Source organism: Gouania willdenowi, chromosome 4 (genome assembly GCF_900634775.1).
Source record: "Gouania willdenowi chromosome 4, fGouWil2.1, whole genome shotgun sequence".
In the NCBI taxonomy this organism is placed as follows: domain Eukaryota; kingdom Metazoa; phylum Chordata; class Actinopteri; order Blenniiformes; family Gobiesocidae; genus Gouania; species Gouania willdenowi.
Window position 1 is genome coordinate 24,677,380 of NC_041047.1, and position 15,848 is coordinate 24,693,227.

Consider the following 15,848-nt stretch of genomic DNA (forward strand, 5'->3'; position numbering starts at 1 on the left):
TTTATTTTTTTTAAATGGCCATAAAACTACCCATGATGTTGCAAATAATTGTGACTTAATGAAGGATTTAATTTATTTTTATTTTTTGAGTGCATCAGTGCAGGCTACACATATGGTTTACAGTATCGCCTCCAATGTCATTATGGTTCTGTCAGTGATTTTGAGTTCCTGACAAAGGCAGTGCAATTAAAAACTCCAAGCCATTGTTGTCCATTTACAGCATATTTTATTATATACGTTTATATCATGTAAGGTAGAGAGTTTCAGCATATTTCATTTGTGGTTCAATTGATTCCTGGTGTCAGATAAAAGAGAAGCAACTTTTTAATGATCGGAACAAGATAAAAACATTTATAAAGTATGTAAAAGTAATCAGTTTTGTTGATATACAAAAAAATTATAAACAAAATATAGGCAATAGGGAAATTATAAGTGTAAATCATCCTGAAATTTTTTACATTTAATGACATTAAAAACAGGTAAATATTGTGATCCTTGCTTAGAAATAGATCATTTTAGTTTAAGACGAAGGTTATGTGGCAAGAGAGAAAGACATCAAAAAGATGGAAAGTGTCAGCTTGTTGTGTTGATGAAATTTAGCTTTGTGGCATCAGGTAGCCTTTTACATTGCCCAATGCCGCAGTGGGATCCGGGAGCACCGCTGCAAGTTTGCCTTTGTTAAAGTAGACAGCCAGGCTCACACCAGCTGCTGACATGAGGAAAAACCACCTGTAAAGACTCATTGGTTCGGGTTGCTTTTGCTTATCAGGTCTGGTCTGCATGGGTTTGGTCACTCTCTCCCACTGAGTGAAGATGGCCTGGCGGGCCCCGGCCCACTTTCCTGGCCCATTGAGGCGATATTGATAGGGCGTGCAGGGACCCAGCAGCACATGCAGTGCCAGTCTGGGTTCAGTCAGCAGCATTCTCAGGATTTTGGGTCGAACACCGATCATGTCTGCGATCTCATCCATGTAGGGGACGAAATCAACCTGGATTGTGTGTCTTGAACTGGTGACATACCTGAAATTTAAATGATAGATGATTGAGGCCTTTTAAAGCAATAATATAGTACAGAGTTCACTATTTACAAACAGGCTGTTCTAGTTTTATTAAGGGAGGGATAAAGTCTAAGTTTTTTTAGTCAAAAATACACAAAACTCTTTAATTTAGTTAAAGTTCTTGCTTTTCACACTAAAAATATTGGTATCTTTACTTGAAGTTTTATACATAACGCTGTCATTAACTGTCACTAGTACAGTGCCCGTCAGAAGTATGTATTCATATAGTGGGGGCTTAAGTAGAGTTGTCAATTATGGCCAAATGAATATGTGTTTGAAAGTTGGATGTAGAAAGAGGTGTACATACTCCGTAGTGTTATAAATGGGTATATTTGCGGATGCAATGTAAATCAGCGTGTGTATTTTCCCTGGTTTAATTCTATGGGACATGGGCATAATAAATGTTTGTTGTTTTTTTTTTAAACTCATTTTCATATTTTTTTCCCTAATGTATGTTTTTTGGAGTCATTGTGTAGTTTTGTATCTTTCTGTTGTGTTTTTGTGCATTTTTTGTATAATTGTTTTTTGTTGCCATTGTAGTGTGATTCTGGAGTCATTTTGTGTATTTTTGTATAAATATTTTGTTTTTCTGTATTTTGAGTCATTTTCATATTTTTGTTGTCGCTTGACGTATTTGTAAAGTATGTTTTTTGGACTCATTTTGTCTCTTTTGGAGTCTTTGTAAACTTTTGTGCATTTCTGTTGTTTTGTGTACTTTCTGTATAAATATTGTTTGGTTTTTTGTTTTATTTTACTAATTTAGTATATTTATTATAAATACCATGTGTGGTGAGGGCGTGTTTTGAGATGTGTGCGCGTGTGTGTGACTCGCTACCTGTCGTCCTGGTTACCATGTGGGACTCTCTCCATGTCCTCCGTGGTTCTCTCACACGCACGCACATTAGCCACGCACATGACCCGTGGGAACTATTTGAAACTTCCGGAAACTCTTCCGTTGTCGCAAATCTCTTTAAATGGCTCGGTGTGCGTTCAGTATGTACATCCAAGGTGCGCATTTGGTTATATAGCACTTGAGGTTAGATCGGGCCCATAAAAATCCAGCCAGGACCGACCCAGGCCCGCGGTCATGAAGCCCGACCCGAGCCCGTCCCATTAAATTAAATTGTAGGCCCGAAGTAAACCCGACATAAATTATTTTACTGAACGTATTGCTGCCGGAAGATGTGTAGCACGGTGCCTTGCACAGCGAGCGAGTGCGCTCACACACACCACAGCTCTGTCCAAAAGGTATTATGACTGCACTCGAGCCCTTATCACAGTTTTACATACTTTAATGGAGGTCGTAGTAACGCGCCAAAAATATAACACAGAATCGTTTTACACCGTCATACACTCACACTACCATGGTAACAGAATCGTTGACTCTTTTCCCCACTTACGCCTGCCCTTTCCCAAGCCTGCCAGCCAATCAACACTCCGAACACATGTAAACAAAGACACACATTGGCAGAGAAAACTGCACGTAACCATGATGCCTTCTCTGCCATGAAAAATTTAACTTATCAGTTAACCACTGAGTACGCACAAGTGGAACATAACCAGAACATAGAACCCAGTCCGTTACAGCATTGTAGACCAGACCGGGCATGGAGCTCCGACCTGAATGAAGCACGCAGTCATTTGTTAACTACGCTGCAGCAGCAAGTGAGGAAAGAGCAAAATCAGCAAATAATATTCAGCGAATGTGAACGCTGAACAACAAAACGCAACGCCATCAATATCTCGTCCCACTACTAGCAGAAATCCCTTTAGAAATTATACCACAACAATATAGAAGTGTTTGTGTTTATTAAAAACTAATATTAAAGTAATAGAAATAAAAAAAAAAATTTAAAAGTGAAAAATGAGGCCCGAGCCTGGCTCGAACTCGGGTTGGGCTAAGAATCTAAACTCTAAATAGCACGTGGTGACAATATCAGCGTTTATAATGCCGTATCTGCGGAGAAGTTTGCATTTTTCGCTTTTAACACAGCCGCGGCCAATGCCTGCCAATAACTTCCGTGTCCCATCCATCCGGTCTAAACATCGAACGGTCAAACAAACATGAAAATAAACGTTTTGAAAAGTAATCACCAAATAAGTCAAAAAGTATGTTTCCTCAAAAGAAAAGTCCACAGAAGCTCAAAACTTGTGAAAGAGCCTTAAACTATCTTAGTCTCACTCGTGTGCCCGCAGTCCATGTCTGCAGCGATTGCTCTGGCCGCACACGTGACTCTAGCTCGCCACTGCGATTGGCTCTGGCACGCACCAGAGCGGAACTGTGCAGTGACATAGATGTACATGCTGCGCTAGTGCCCCCTCACACTGAGGTCAAAAGCTGAATAGGTTTCACTTCTGGGTGAACATGAATGTGCCGTTCACGGAAAAATAAAATAAAAATAAACGTTTTGAAATGACTAAACTCCAAAATAACGGATGCACACACTTGGGGTATTTGGAAGCTGTTGACGAAGTTTAAGGTTGAACAGATACCACGTTGGGGAGATATTCGCTCCACAAACATGCACGCAGACCTTTTTTCATTATAGATAGATTAGCATGATTAAGGTGTCATGAAAGCTGTCTTAAGTGTTGTTCATTAAATTATGACACCTTTGTTGGCATTTTTTGGGTTAGGTGGAGAGATCTTTTCGGGTTAGGAGTTAGGGTAACGAACAACACTTTGACAGCCTTTGTGAAACCTTATTCATGTTAATGACAGGTGTCATATAATGAGAGCGTAAGATCAGCCCTATGTATATAACTTCAAGAAAAGTGTTCCCGAAATATCTTTAAGTTCTTTTTAAGGATCCTTTAAATATTTTAGATGATTTAATGGTGAAAAAATTTAAATTCAGACCTTTGAGCCATGGCCTTCTCCTTGTATTGGATATCTTGTAGCATGGCAGCAGTGGATGGAAGCTTCGCACAGCCTATTTAAAAAAAAAAAAAAAAAAAAAAACAGTTGTATACCTTGCTTAAAAAAAAAAAAAAAAAAAAAGGTCCTGCTAAATAATGAGGGAGAAGAAAAAGAAAACAGTATCAAGTGTCTACCTTTAAAGACTCTCGTTGCCCATCTGGACTGCAACTCAGAGATGGGCATGATGGCTCCCAATGGCTGCACTAGGCCAATGAAAGCCAGGGTGGGACGGTCCAGTTCAGGTGGAAACATGTATTTGAAAAGAGATGCTTTGTTGTCAGACACAGAAACCACATGAGATCCCAGGAAGGGATAAGAGAACCTGTAACCTGTAGCAAACACCTGCAGGAGAGAGACAGATGTCCACCATAAAACTGCTTCCTTGTTTATAATGACATTAAACTGCATATAAACCCACCACCAGGTCCACGTCCTTCACCACCGATCCATCGTCAAACTCCACAGTGGAGCCTTTGAAGCAGCGGATGTTGGGCTTCACCTGAACTGTCCCAGATAGGATGCGGTTGGGGAGCTCGTCATTCAATGTGGGATGTTGGTTGAACACCCTAAGGATAACCAAAACAATCCTCAGATTATAGTCAGGAAACCAAAGCAGTCTTATATTAGGTTACATAAATATTTGGTTTGTTTATATGCTCTACCTGTGCTTTGGCTTCAAATTATACAGGGCATGGTCAAACCTTTTGTTGAGCCTGCCCTCAAACCAACTACAAGTGTAACTAAAAGGAAGGATTTTCTGCAGGTAACTAGCCAGTCTGGTAAAAGCCAAATCAAGAGGTAAACCATTGTCCCCAACGCGGTTCAATATCCAGGCTCCTCTTCGAGTGCTCAAATAAAGCTGGGAAGAGAAAAAAAATGTAGACAGCCATTGAGCAAGCATCATTACTCATCCCTATAAAACAATTAAACAAATACAGCAGGGATCTAAATGTTGAGCTGACTCATGGCTTTATCTATAGGAGAGAAGCTATAGGCTGATCTGGGTGGTGCTGACCACCTGCCTGTTCAACCTGATAGGAGACTTTTGTTATCATGACAGGTGGTGGAAAGACTAGCAGTTACAGATCATACAGGAAACATCTCTGAAGTGTGCGTTTCATGTTAATGCAGAAGCCTTTTTATACATATACTGTATATATACATATAAAAGCTGCCAGTGATTACATGTTTTTTTTTTACAAGATAAGGCATAGTATAGGCCTCATGGATCAATAAACAAAAAAATCAATCGCTTGGGGAAAAAAAAAAAAAAAAAAAAAAAAAAAAAAAAAAAACGTTGAAATTGCTGTCGGAAAGTTTGTTTTGTAACCTTGCCTGGTGTTCACAAACACCAGAATCCTTGTACTGTTCCCGCCTTTGCCTTTCAAATCCGAACCGATGCGGTTCGAACCAATCATGAGGCAGTGTTGTGGTTTAGGGCGGGATATCCAGGTGTGACGAAGGCAGAACTGGCACATGCACATTTTCAGGGAGAGGAAATAGCTGGGCTATCGCTATTAGCATAGCTTTGAATCAAAATAGAAAGATGTCGACGCAGGAGGATGTTAACGTGCCCTTAACTCGCATACTTGTGTTGCGAAAATGGCAAAAGTCACTCAACGACATAATGACCGAAGCATTACTATCCCAAAAAAAGTTTACCAGCGGACCCTTGTTGTTACAGCGTTTCTGCGGCGCATGCCAATGACGACATCCTCATTTGTTATCGTGTGATTGGCTAAAACAAATCATGGTGGACAGGCGCTTCGCCCAATCAGCTTCAAGCATTCTCTTCATGTCCCTCTGATCTTAATTAGAACATGAACTGAAAATACAAGCGTCAGTTTTACTAGGTGAGACATGAACGGGATTGAGAAAAACAATGGAAATAAATCTATGTATGAGACACTAAATACTGTTTCATTCTACTTATTTACAATGGGATTCTGTAAAATCTGTGTTATCACTCATTCCTTCCATCATTATGCTCTATAGTTGTTTTCTCATAGTATAGATAGATTCACGTGACGTTACACATCTGGGACATTTGACCTAGTAACACGTCACGCCATTTTAAGGAGTTCCAACAACGACAGTTACTTCTACTGAAAGTAACACAAGCTCTCACATTTCTTTACCTTTTTGAGCCCCTGTAGAATCAGGTCTAAAAGGTGTGCTGCTTTTGGATGCGGAAACCACTCACCGCAATGCAAGAAGGTATCGTTTCTTTTTCCCAACACAGTCAGAAAAAAAACGATCAAAATGAGCACAAGCTTTGAGTAGACTCGACACTGACGGAACTCGATTTGAAATGACATATATGCGTCAATGACAGTGAATGAGATAATAGCCATGGATTTTAGTCTTACCTCAAAAAAGGTGTATGCCTCAAGACTTTAGTACATTCCTATTTTCTCTTTTTGTTAACACACCGGGAGTCTCAACCAGGTACTCGTAAATAGCCAGCCACTCCAGACCAGACCACCCAGTTGGGTTGTCTTTCCACAAACCATGAGGAATTTGGTATTGTGTTTATTTGACAACACTCCAAACCAAGCAAACATGGCTTCTTTTCATACTTCAGTCTTTCTGGGGGATCTAATCCCAGTCTATATTCATAAGACATGGCGTTTTCTTCACCAGAGTCGAGCGTAAGTTGCTAGCTCGTTTGTTGGCATCTCTCAAAATGGGGGGATGAGTTAATAGGTCAAGTGACCCGGATGAAGACGTCACCGTGAACGATTCTATTCTGAGCAAAATGTTGTAGTATGACAAAGGGGTGCTTGGATTTATAAATAAAGGAAAGGGGGTACTTGAGCCAAAAAAGTTTGATAACCACTACATTATGGGATGTGAAGTCCTGTAGACGGATGCATATGATTTGTGATTCTTTACCAGACAAGGCTGGATTCGGATCTTTCCGAGTAAGCCCCAAAATAAACATTAGCCAATTTTTTGCCACAACTTTTAGTCCATGAAAACATCACAAATGTGTTGAGAATAACTTTCTCAGAGTTTTTATGGAGGGAAAACACAAGAAATCATTGTAAGAACAGACATAAGCCATATTGCCTATGCTGAGGCCTACCTGCCAAAATAGTAGTGATCTAATAGTGTAAGTTAGCACAATGAGTCTGACCTGCTTGGTGACTCTGCTCAGTTCCACTGCAATGTCTCCCCCAGAGTTTCCAATTCCAATGACTATAACCTTTTTATTCCTCCACTCTTCAGGAGTCTTATAGTCTCTGCTGTGGAAATACTTTCCTGTGAATGCGTCGATGCCTAAGCAAGAAAATAAAGACGAGAATCACTCAAAGAATAAACGGACTGGTATTTGAGGCAGACATTATAGCAAGCCAAGATTAGCAACATTAGCTAAGAGTCACTACCTTTGGATGTTGCCTGCTGGTGATAGTTATTCAATTGATTAATTAAATGTTAACAGTTTCCCTTGTTATCAGTGACGTGCCATGACCACTAGGGCTGGGTAGACACGTTGCAAATTGAGACCACCAATGACAATTTCATGTGTTTCTGCTGTCAAGTGTTAATTCAATTCAAATCAATTTTACTTGTATAAAGCAATTTCCAACAAAGTCATCTCAATGAGTTGATCAAAATATAAAATTCATAGAAAAAACCCAACAAGATCCACATGAACAAGTGTTTAGCCATCTAACAAAATCAACATCATAAACACCATTAAAGAAACAAACAATTATTTAATATAGCCTCCATACTCTCCAACAAGATATATCTCATAACACGACAGCACATCTGTTGTTTGTGTTGGAAACACGGAGAAAATGACAACAACGTAAAACAGCCTCAGTGAGGAGCATCCACCAAGTCAATCCTTCCTTTTGTTCCATTCACTGTGAAAAGTATGAAACATGTTCTACTTTACTTTTGCTGAAGCTCTGGTAGCTCAGGTGTTGGTCTCCATCTTTCAAAAGCTGTCGTTTTTCCTCAAAACAAAGTTTCTTTATAGTCTCTAGCGCTGTCATCATGACTGTAGTGTTATCCCGCCCACTAGCTAGAGAACGTAGCAGCAGCGGTCACATGATATCTATTCACTAATGTACTGTGAACTTAGGTATAACATTTAGCATAGCGCAGTTGCGTGCAAAGGCAGCTCTCTACACTGCCTTTGCACGTAAATGGTCGTCATCTTGGGGACCTGACTGCACATGCGTAAACATGTAAAATCACGCAATGGGAACGGAGGCAGAAGAGCAACGTGCCTTTGCGAGGGGGCGTGGCCTCCCTCTGCCTTACAGCGGACTTAAAAGACTGTGCAGCTGTTCCAGGAAATAGCGCCGTTTAGTAATTTGGGCTATGAAACGCACAAAATGCAAACACTTTAAAACTTATAGGTAGTGTAGGCTATTGGAAAATAAATAATTTAGAATTATATAAAAAAAATCCAAATATCAATTCACCCTTGGGTAGGCACTGCCTACCCCGATGGCACGTCACTGCTGGTTATGCAGTGTTTACATAATTTCCTTATCACTGGCTACAGCACTATCAGCAGTCTTTGCCCCTGGGCCAAATGTTTGGCACTATCTACAGTAGGGGGTCACCAACCTTCCTGAAACTGTGAGCAGTGACTTGTTAGAAAAACACTAAATGTTCACGGTTTCACTTTAATTAGAAGGTAAGATAATAAGGAAGGCTAGCAGTAACTTTAAAAGGTTGGAAATGCTTAAGTTTCAACATTCAAGTTTACATCTACTTTCTCGCAATTTTTTTCAATTGTTTAATTTTCAATACATTTCATAGAAAATTCTTCTTTTACCAGCTACCAACAAACAAGTTTTAACCAATCGTAACATGTAACATTTGTAATATGTAACAATTAAGTCATTTTACAAAAATTCACCTTGCACTTTTAAAAATATATCTGTCATATATCATATTACCGGTGTCATGTACTCAGTGTGCATCGTACTGAGATTGTTAAAATAATTTTTTGAACGGACACGTTTTATTTGTTTATTGGATTATGTTAGGGTTAGGATCTCAGTACGTAACATTTGTCACAATGTTTCAGTGAAAATAAGCTTTTAAAGATTGTAATTTAATACTGAAACTTTACCATGTGCAGCAGTATTTCTTCTTTACCAAGCACTAACTACATCTCATATGTATTTATCTTTGTGAGTTTGAATCCTGGATAATAAATCAGATGTTAAATGGAGCTCATTGGTGACTAGAGCTCCAAAGGGCACCTCACATGGTCCATGCGGGCCACATGGTGCCCACAGGCACTGTGTTGGGGACCCCTGATCTACAGAGTGCATACAGTACCTGGGAAGTCATGCAGAGGTAGATTGGGGATACAGTGGTGCCCAATGCAGATCATCACAGCATCAAAAATATGTTTCTCCCTTTTGCCTTCCTTGTTCTCCGTTTCAACGTCCCATTGACCTGACCTCGAAAAGTCAGTTCTCTGCTTCACCTGTAACACTTTGGTCTGGACATGAAGAAAGAAAAAACAGACAATGACAACAAAAAAAAAAAAAAAAAAAAAAAAAAAAAAAAAAAAAAAAAAAACCATCACTGATTGGTAGACGTGTGGGAAGATGATTCCAGGATTGGGGTCAACTGTTGTAATCGCGTAATTGATAATTACAATTATGGCGTAATTATAATCATAATTTCAAAAATTTTTGCTGTTGTAGGCGTAAATAAATTGTAATTGAGTTTAGATACTTCGTAATTATAAATGCCATAAAAATTCTATCAAATATGTCAATCATAATTTAACGCAAAACTGAGGAACCATTCTACAGTTCTACACATACTGTATGTAGTTAACACTTATTGAATTATGTTTCATATCAAGCGTTCCCCGCATTTTAATATTTTAGAACAATTGAAATCTAGGGGTATACTGACAAAAAAAGCTCAAATATCCACACAAAATCTTAAAATCTATATTTTAATTGATTAGAAAGCCTAATAAGGTAACCAAGTGATAGGAAAGAAATTAGATGATACATACAGTATTTGTTTTCACTGTATTTTACAGCTGATTTTTGTCATGTTGAGAATAAAAGATAATTGTAATTGGAAAAAAATGCTGGTCACTAATCATAATTGAGTTGACATGGAACATGGATAATTGAAAACGTAATTGTAATTGAAAAATGTAACTGACCCCAACCCTGGATGATTCAGTTATTAAGAGTGACAGAATGAGAAAATGTCCTCACATTTAAGCGAACGTGCTTGGTGAGCTGAAAGTGATCAGCATACATCCGGAAGTAATCCATGATCAGAGAGTTGTGCATGTAATTAGGAAAGTGTGCAGGAATGGGAAAGTCACTGAAACACATCACTTCTTTGGAGGTGTTGATGATGACAGAATGGTAGATGCTGGCTCGGTCTGACTCTGGATTCTCCTGCAATAAAAGAAAGTTCCCAAGTGAGCGAATGGGTAGGAAAACAGAGGGCGTATCAACCTAACATGCTGGGTCACAGACCTTAAATCTCCACAGACCACCAATGTCATTGCTGCTTTCAAAGCAAACAGGGTCAAGCCCTTCATCAAGGCAGGACTTGATGCACGCCAGGCCTGAACTTCCTCCTCCAACCACTGCTACACGACGGCGAGTCATGCTTTAGCTCTGTATGAAAACAAGCCCAAAGAATCATCAGCAAACGTTTCCTAATATGGCAAATGTGCAATACTCAATGCAACACTGGTGCACATTTTCATGAGTTGGTTTTTCTCTTTATGCCTTTCCCTCTCTACGTCAGGGCTGTGAAACTCATTTTAGTGCAAAGCAGTTTGATCAAAAGTGGGCCACAGATTTGATGAGGGAAAATGAGTCATTCTAATATTATTGTGCCTTGGTTTATACTTCTAAGTATACATAAAACAAAATATGTAAGAAGCCAACAATATCCAAGCAATAAGTGATATGTCGGTCCCGACAGGATCTTCAATTTAAATTTCCAAGATTTTGGGACCAGTTTCTATTTATTAATATGTCATTATTTGAGGAAAATTGAAGGATTTTGTAAGAATTTTGAGTTTAACATTAAAAATTACTGTAATTGTGCGATATAAGCTCCGGTAAAACTATGAGCCCCTGCAAATATTGTTCATTTACACAATGATTCATGTTTTTTCTCCTGCGGGCTCTGTTGGATGCACCAAAGGGCCGGATTTAGCACCCAGGCCACGAGTTTGACACGAATGCTCTACATGTTGGTATCTGCCACTTGCTCTCCTGATAAGAGGTGTACCTAAACAATTCATTCAGATAGGACTTTCACTATTGTATCTTTATATTTGAGATAGTAAATATCTTTAAAATACAAACATCAGATAGTCCCCAACTTCCAGAGCTCAAGTACAAAGACACAGGAAGTGGAGAAACACAGCGCTACTGTCAATAAATAACCACAGGACACAGACAGAAGGAAGGACAAACAGACAGACGGTGTGCAATACTTAGAATAGACATCACAGGCATTTCTTGATAATTGACAGATTACTCCTCAACAAATTCTGTTATTTTTAATATGTACTGTAAATGGAGGTATGATGTTATTCCTTTAGGGTGACATTTGTGCATTCTGTCCAGGGACTACAGATTAAAAAACAGGTCAATTTTATGCATTGATATTAAAGTACACTGTCCCTGTTAGGTAAACCAATAAATAAACAGTAAATAAATACATGATTGAATATCAGTTGTCATTCCAAAGTGATTATCAAAATAATTTAAAAATAGTTTCCAGGTTCATTTTAAACAAATCATTTTACTGCACACACAAAAGATTTCCATCTTCCATATTTGCACTGCATGATAGACAAATGTGAAAAAAGGGCTAAAACTCAATGTTAGTCAAGAACTACGTACTGTAGTACTCTATACAGAACAAGGCAGAGAAACACCACCTTCGTCATTATCCTCTGTATGTTTATTTGAAGCCTTATAGATGCTCTGCTCATTCTGTAAACACAGCCATAACTAGGGGTGTTGGAAAAAATTGATATATCGTGATAATACGTCGCGTGATTCAGATCAATTCAAAATGCATCCACATCAAAAAAATTTTTATTAAAAATAAATAAATTATATATTTTTTGCACACCTTTATTTAACAAGGAAAGTCTCTGAAATCTAGGCATGTTGACCAGCTAAAAAGTACCAACTTTCTGCATTTATTTGTTGTTCTAGTCATATACCTCAGTTAAGTTGCACTAAAGTCAAAGTTGGTTTAAAAGTCACAGCCAGATTGTATGTTATTTTGTATTTTAAGTTTGTAGCACATGGCATGTTAAAGCCAATGTTACGAGTGTAAAATATGCTAATAAAATATACTTCAAACATAATGTTCTCATGAAGGTGTACGCATTTACAGATCAGTTGTTTAAGTCATATTTTAAAAAATTGCAATTGCCTCATACTTTGATATCGGGATATATCGTATCGTGACCCATGTATCGGGATACGAATTGTATAGCCTGATGCCAGGAACACGCCTAACCATAACTAAAAGAGATCAAAATATCTCTGCATTGTTTTGCCAAAGCTGTTAAATAATCTCCTACCCTTGACTAAAGTTCAATCCTTATTTCAATCACTGATAGCCAGTGTATGTCTGACTGTTTCTTCTCCTTATTTTATCCCTCTATTATTTTTTGTTTTTTCTCTGCACAAGGACACGCCCTCTGTTGAATCCCCTTTAACTTTGGCAGAGATGGACTTTAGTCGATGCAAACTTGATTAAAATGTGACATTTCAGTGTTTGAGTTACTGACTCGGACTGTGGATACATAAAAAACAAACGACATTCCTTACCTTTGTGCGCTCTGTGGAAACCAGTAGTCAAACCAGTAAACCTATGGAGGGAAGGCAGTCTGCAGGCGTCTCCAATGCTCTGGGTCCTGAACTAACCCCTGGTCAGGAAGGAAAAGGCAAACAAAAGCCCTCCCTCTGTGGTTAACGCACCACCGCCCCAGCATATACGTGTTTGCACCGGACCTGGCAACACATAAGTGTTGTTCAGCTGCAGAACAAACCGAACCACCACCAAGACAAATTACACTTTAACGCAAGCAGCACGTGCTGCACGCACACACATGTCTGTTAACTATAATCTAGCAGATGTGCAGACTAGGTTATGCAATTTTACTCAGTTTTTCCTGCAGAAAAATGCAGTCCGAGTGTCCGTGGAAATGTCAGTCCGTCAGTTTCAGATCACAATGTCGAGGTTGTAAAAGAAAAGTGAATTTGAAGCCGTCCTTCTGTTTAATGTAAACGATGGGATCAAAGTACAACAGCCAATCAGTGCACGCCAAATGGTCATTATTCTATGCTCAGCTCCAGTTTTGTTTGGTTTTCTCCACTCCCACAGCCATAAATTACATTCTGTACAGTTACTATATACTTTACCAAGAACGCCAACTAGTGGCCAGACGCGATCAGTGATCACAGCCAGGGCCCCCAAACATGAAATAGTTCGATGAGGGCCACATTATCAACATTCCTGTCAGCATTTAGAATACAGACCAATATGAGCATTAAAGGTGCAGTTTGCAACTCTTATACAAGTGGCTTTTTGTCATATTTGCTAAAGGTGTCACTATGTAAGGACAGCTTTACATGAAACTAGTAGTTTGTGTGGAAAAAAAAAAAAAAAAAAAACAGGCTCATTGAGTCTAACAGTTAGTGGCGTGCACAGACATTTGGGGGGCAGGTGCTCAGTGAAAAATAAGGGCACTTTATGCAGCATGTAGAACTGACGACTGCCTTATAGCAGTGTGAGATTTTAAAAAAAAAATTACAGGTACATGTTGAATGTAATTGCATAATTATGTCAATATTTGAATAAAATGACCTTTGAACTGGTATAGTTTCACACTATATCACCGATCAGTCAATCACTATTGTTTTATTTCTTTGGAATGAATGCACATGGAGAGGTTTTAAGCAGGTTACAAGCTACAAAGATAATTGTGTACTCCTTTCCCCCCCGTTTTCTGAGGTTTTCAGGCTGGAAAAGCCCCAAAATGCTGCCCTACATTGAAGGTGAGGACATTGAGCATTATTTAGTCACCTTTGAAAGACTTGCTGACAATTGCCAGTGGGCTCTGAGTCTGGCTCCCCTGCTAACCGAGAAAGCCTGTTCTGCATATGTGGCATTGACTATTGATGACACCATGGACTACGCAAACGTAAAGTGTGCTGTTTTACAGAAGTTTGAGATATGTGTCGAGACCTACCGAGTAAGATTTAGTTACAGTGTTCTAGGAGAAGCCGGAAGACTTACAGGTCTGCCTTTAAACGCAGCAGGACACAAGGAGGGTAGACAATGACATTAACAATGATCCAGCCAACACACTGTGTCCAAGCACTCAGCTAAATAGTGGAGGAGGCCTGATTGGGAATGGGCCACACCTGGGTGAAAACATGAGCAAGCTAATCAGTCACCAACCAAGCACACAGACATCACTGGGGGGGGGGGGGGGGGCACAAGCAGGACTGCCTGAAACACAGACAAGAGTTAAACTAGAGCACAGAATAAACAAAGACTCAGAACAAAAGAATGGAATGGAATTTGTGAGAGAAATGTGTGTGGTGAATTTTGAGACTGTCCTGACGTCGTGGGTCAACGAACGTCACCATTGGCTGATAAGTGATTGACAGATTCATCAGCCAATCAGGTGTGTTTGCTTTCAGCCAATCATGTGGCTTCTTACATTTTCGCCACACTTTTACACCAATTGCAGAGCTACTGATATGTGTGCGCATACGCAGTATTCAAACAAGAGTGTGGAGAAAATGTAAGAAGCCACATTTGCTGAATCTGAAATACAACTGCAAAGCAAAGCATGTGCATTCGTGAAAAACCCTGCAAGAGTTCATTCATTATGATACTGTTCTGATGCCATACAAAAGTGCTAAACACAAACCAAACAGAACCTGACAACAAAACATTACCCTCTTAACTCAAATTCAGCTAGATTTGAGCCTAGAAATAAAGCGAATATGTCATGTCATGGGTGTGGGCAGACAGGTGATTTTATAGCTGAGTGCCCTAAAACACAGGTTAGCAAAAAACTACATGTGTTTTTCTCCCCAGTCTTCAGTCTGAGTTTATTAGGGAGGAAGTATTAGAAGGTCACCAAGAGGAGCTCACAATAGGGGTATTGATAAACAGTGTTCCAACGTTACTTTTGACAGTAACTAGTACTGTAACGCAATATTTTTTTTTAAAGAAATAACACCGTTACCGTTACAATACGGTGCGTTTGTCCGTTACTTTGCTAGCTGCAGTATACTTCCTGTTTACAGTGACGCTACATATTTTTGCGGGATGCCGTGCCAACCACGGTAAAACAGAAGAAGCATTGTCAGCGTGTTTCTGTTTACATCCCATGCGCCAAACATGGCGAGTCAATGTGAGAGCAGGACGTGCTTCTCAGAGTGGAAATACGCATATTATTTTACCAATTTGTCTCCAAAAGACGCATCGGTGAAGCTAAGCTAACGCTGCAATGGTGTACGTGATGGAAGCCTCTGCACCAAAACAACAGGGTATGAATTTTAACGGACTGTGACTGTTATCTAGGGACAGATCAGCAAAGCTATTGCACGGTATGTTGTAAATAAGAAGCCTGTCGCTGCTGCTGAGTCACTGCTAACAGCAGCTCATTAGCTTGATATGTTTAGCATTGTGTAGCTGAGAAAAATGCTGTGAATTTGTTTTTCCACATTTATTTTTATAAGCATTTTGAACAGCAGAATATGCACCGGGAATATGCACAGCTTACTTTACATTATTGTGCTAAGGCTGAAAAATTACTGTTTTAATTTATGAGCAGCTGTTTTGTGCTTTATATG

At 39.3% G+C, this 15,848-nt stretch overlaps 1 protein-coding gene across 1 annotated transcript; it reads right to left on the reverse strand.

Annotated features, from left to right (window-relative positions):
- Nucleotides 1–209: 209 nt before the first annotated feature.
- On the reverse strand, nucleotides 210–13,339 carry LOC114462554 (dimethylaniline monooxygenase [N-oxide-forming] 5-like). Its single transcript, XM_028445479.1, has 10 exons — nucleotides 12,804–13,339; nucleotides 10,470–10,613; nucleotides 10,200–10,388; nucleotides 9,292–9,457; nucleotides 7,118–7,260; nucleotides 4,641–4,837; nucleotides 4,397–4,544; nucleotides 4,113–4,320; nucleotides 3,919–3,991; nucleotides 210–1,020 (listed from the first exon to the last, which is right to left on the reverse strand). Exons 2-10 carry the CDS (start codon nucleotides 10,602–10,604, stop codon nucleotides 597–599), a joined length of 1,683 nt encoding a protein of 560 aa, XP_028301280.1. The 5' UTR covers nucleotides 10,605–10,613; nucleotides 12,804–13,339; the 3' UTR covers nucleotides 210–596.
- Nucleotides 13,340–15,848: the final 2,509 nt, after the last annotated feature.